Below are 4,414 nucleotides of genomic sequence, written 5' to 3'. Positions count from 1 at the left end.
TTTGTCATGTTGGTGGTGACACCTCTCTTGCAACATGTTAGCTTATCACAAATATTATACCTAGCAGTTACTTGCTGATCACAAGTGTAGCCAAACACCGGAGCGCTTAGAATAGCGAGGAAGGTCCTGGCAGACCGCAGAGTCGGGTCCTCACAGATGAGGAAAAAAGAAAAGGTTTAATTTTAATTTTACAAAAAGTATCCGATTCTGGAATTGGAATCGATTTTTGATACCCAACCCTAGTCACTTTTGATCAATTTAAGAACGGGGGGGGGGGAATCATACTGACCTCAAATTTTTGAATATTTCCGAATCCGTTTTCAAGTTGCTCTTTTTGTTTGTCTCTAAGAAAACGGTGCGAGACAAGAATTACAAGGCCCTCCAAGGGAAACTGGAGCGACTGGAGAAGCTTTGCAGGGCCCTGCAGAGAGAACGCAACGACCTGAACCAGAAACTCCACGACCTTCAGGGCCCAGCGAAAGATCCTGAGGAAGAAGGTACGGGTCCTCCTGACCCTCAGCCGCAGGGGCTCAACCCAGAGATGGAGAGAGAGGTGGACGGAGAGATGGAGGGTTTGGAGCCTGAAACCGAGAAACTCGGGCTTCAGCCTGAGGAAGCGGGCACCACAACATCCAGACAGCTCACTGGCGACTGAGCCTGGCCTTCTAGTGGCCTTTCTTTCTTTTTTTTTTTGTGGAGGTATATATTTTTGTCTAACAATTATCATAAAAATTAGTGAGGAAAAGCAGGACATTAGTGAAGACGCTAACTGCTCCATACGTTGGTGTAAAGCACTTTTTACTCCCTGTTTTCTATCATATTGTATTTTCGTAGGAAATGGTCATGTGGTCCCAGACGGCCTCCATGCAGCTTTGTTTCGTATGTTTTTCTTTCCCCCCCCCCCATTCTCTGCTCAGCTGTGCTGTGCTTGCACGTTTTTCATTTCTCTTTAATAAAATGTAGCTCTTCGCTCTGACCTCTAGAATCTGAATAAATCATTTTGGATGCATATAATGTTTAATATTGCTATTTTAAAATAACCGTAAATAGTCGACAAGCCAGTCCAGCTCTAGGTGACCAGATAACCTTGAGACTCGAGAAACAGGGCATTAATAACAGAGAAGATACATGGGGTCCATGGCAAGTCATGCTTCTGTTGCTTCAATTTAAATGGACTTTAAAGGAAGCCTGCCTGTGACTGGTTTTCAAATGGGAATCTGATTAAGGGCTAGTTTGACTTTGAAAAAGGCTGCTACATCTCCGACAGTTCTGTGAAATACTAAGACAGGGTAGAACAGTCTCACCGCTGAAGTTTCAGAACTTTCTACGGGAGGGACTTTTTTTGTTGTGTGACAGACGAAGAGAAAGCATCTTTACCAGCAGAAAAAAAACTCCCATTAATGCCGGCAAAATGCCACATTTATATTTCGTTAAAATTTCATATCAACTTCGCAACCCCTTTTATTTAAGAGACAGGGTAGTTGTTTTAGTTGGATCGGGGTTTCCAAGCCAACTCGAGCCAGTCAACCGTTGGATTGCGTAACTGAACCTGATCAAACTGTAACATCAATCTGCGTTTTACCAAAATCCTATAATTGACCATGATGTCAATTAAAAAAAAAAAACTATTTTTATTGATTTTAACATTTCTTAATTTACTAAAAAAATTATCTGTATTGTTTGCTGAAAGGGTGATATTACCTTTGTTTGATTTGTTTTATTGTCCTGATGCTGCTGTTAATTAGTCCTGATGACAGCTGTTGTTTTAATTGGATTTGTTTGTGTGTGAGGTTGTTTTTTTTAATGGTATTTCACCCAAAAATATCATAACTTGTCACCCTCATGCCGGTCCAAACCTGTGTCTTTTTTTCTTCTGTGGAGCACAAAAGAACGACTATTTCTACTGTCTATATGAAAGCCAGTGGGGTTCAAAACAACATTGGACCCCATTGACTTTCATAGTAAGGACCAAAAACAAAAAGGTAATTCTTTTGTCATACAGGTTTGGAGCAACATGAAGGTACGAGTACATGACAGAATTTTCAGTTTTGAGGTAAAATATCCCTTTTTTTATTATTATTATTTTGTTTAATTTGTTTCTTTTTTTGTCTGTCTAAAATGGACAGGTTGCTTTTTCACTGAACTGAACACAAAACTGACTAAAATTCTATATTTTTGAAAGGGGCCTTGACGTATTTGATACTGGATATGCTGAATGTGAGTTCTCTCTTTCTTTTTTGGACTTTGTAATGATCATGAGTAAAATGTCTGTAATTCAATGCTAAAACATTCTCAATACTGCTAATGTGAACGAGAACTGAACTGATGAATGTAGAATTCGCCGTGTCTAAACCATACAGTCTATGGGCTAAACCAATGGTCATGATCACGCTGTGGCCACGCAGGGTCTAGAAACACTTGCCGCCTCAGGTCCATTACAACATCTGGCTCCGTTCATGTCCTGATCTGAACCTCTGAAGCTAACAGTACATTCCTCAACGCTGAATATAACAAAACACATCCAGCGTTTTCATTCAACGGGCAATGAACATGATCATACCTTTTGAAAAACTAATCACATTAATCATGTCTTGTAATGGATGGATGGCAAAGCGACATAAGTGTAGAAGGACAAGCCTGTGCTGTTCATCAGAAACATAGGCTGAATGTGTTTAAACTTGCCAAACTGTAAAACCCGACAGAATGGAAAGGTAGACCTTCACCAGCTTCCCCAAATTTTGAATAACAATGTTGATGTTTATTACAAGAACATCTTAGCACTGGATTTGCATGGATTTCCTCGTAACCATTTCACCTCACTGTCAGTTATTTTATGATCTCTGCCGAAGTTAAAAGTTTGTGAGCATTTATTTTGACAAATACATCTGTAATTGGGGTTAAGGTTTTCTTTTGTTTGTTTGTTTTGGCAATGCCCCAGTTTCTCAGGTTATGCAAGAAATCTACCTCTTCAGGTAAGACGTACTGTGAAAGATGCTCGAGACCTTTTCTTTTTCCCCCAGCTCAGTCCGTGACCCCTCTGAGATTGTACAACGCTCTTGTAGTTCTGTCTTGCTTTTCAATAAAACATTTTGTAGAATTTTCCGTACTGTGTCACCTCGTTTCACTGCGTCTTCACATGTCCAGATACAAATAGTGATGCACCGAAATTTCAGCAACCGAAAATGTATATATATATTTTTTTTAATTGAACTTTTGAACTTTAAGATTTACTAAATTCAGCAAGTTCGCAACATATTTCACAATTTTTCAAATTTGCAAACAGAAACACAGCAATAACAATAAATTGAAACAACAAAGGATGAAACTACAATTAAAGGGCATCACAACCATAAGCTAAATTCATTTAACAGAAATACAGTTCTTTGGGCTTTGTTTTTTTTTATTTTTATAACCTTTACAGATTCTAAATAAACTTTAAAGGCTGTTTGAAAATGATAAAAATTAGTCTTTCAGTAACTCCATTTGGTCTGATGAATATCAAATTTTCTACAAAAGCAAATCCATAATGCATATTTTTCTTTTGGAAAAGTCACTTGAAGTAAACTGATGACACTTAGGACTAGGTTAAAGAGCAGGCAAAAGCACGCACATCGATCTCAACTGGGTGCTCGACTAAAAAAAACAAGTGGAATTTTTTTTTTAAATGTAAAGTCGGCAACACCAAAGCTCCAAAAGTATCAAAAATTGTCGCATAGCGTGTGTGACGTTTCGAGCACACAGGCTCTTCATCAGACTGTCTGACATACCAAAATAAAGACGAACAGGGACATTCAAAACATAAATGCACAATATACTCTTTCACAATTACAAAGTGAACATTTGTAATCTGTATCCAAATGAAAATGCTAATGTGTCTTTCACAGGATATATTCTGTGAACAATTTCGAATGATACTACTTTAGTTTTGTTATACAATAACTACACTGAACAAAATTATAAACGCAACACTTTTGTTTTTGCCCCCATTTTTCATGAGCTGAACTCAAAGATCTAAGACTTTTTCTATGTACACAAAAGGCCTATTTCTCTCAAATATTGTTCACAAATCTGTCTAAATCTGTGTTAGTGAGCACTTCTCCTTTGCCGAGATAATCCATCCACCTCACAGGTGTGGCATATCAAGATGCTGATTAGACAGCATGATTATTGCACAGGTGTGCCTTAGGCTGGCCACAATAAAAGACCACTCTAAAATGTGCAGTTTTACTGTATTAGGGGGTCTGGGGGGGTCCAAAAACCAGTCAGTATCTGGTGTGACCACCATTTGCCTCAGGCAGTGCAACACATCTCCTTCGCATAGAGTTGATCAGGTTGTTGATTGTGGCCTGTGGAATGTTGGTCCACTCGTCTTCAATGGCTGTGCGAAATTGCTGGATATTGGCAGGAACTGGAA

General features: G+C 38.8%; 1 protein-coding gene across 6 annotated transcripts in view; it reads left to right on the top strand.

The window, feature by feature from the left end:
* LOC107665847 (gamma-taxilin-like) overlaps positions 1 to 1,009 on the top strand; it is a 9,152-nt gene extending 8,143 nt beyond the window's left edge. For all 6 annotated transcript variants that reach the window (XM_016456899.1, XM_016456900.1, XM_016456903.1 and 3 more), the window contains one exon: positions 350 to 1,009. In XM_016456899.1, the coding sequence (XP_016312385.1) occupies positions 350 to 655 (306 nt within the window). In that variant the 3' untranslated portion in view covers positions 656 to 1,009. The remainder of the gene's footprint in view (positions 1 to 349) is intronic.
* Positions 1,010 to 4,414: the final 3,405 nt, after the last annotated feature.

The sequence above is a fragment of the Sinocyclocheilus anshuiensis genome, unplaced genomic scaffold, assembly GCF_001515605.1.
Source record: "Sinocyclocheilus anshuiensis isolate Anshui unplaced genomic scaffold, SAMN03320099.WGS_v1.1 scaffold920, whole genome shotgun sequence".
Taxonomy (NCBI): domain Eukaryota; kingdom Metazoa; phylum Chordata; class Actinopteri; order Cypriniformes; family Cyprinidae; genus Sinocyclocheilus; species Sinocyclocheilus anshuiensis.
Note: the sequence above shows the minus strand (reverse complement) of the source record. Positions and strands in the feature narration are given on the sequence as shown.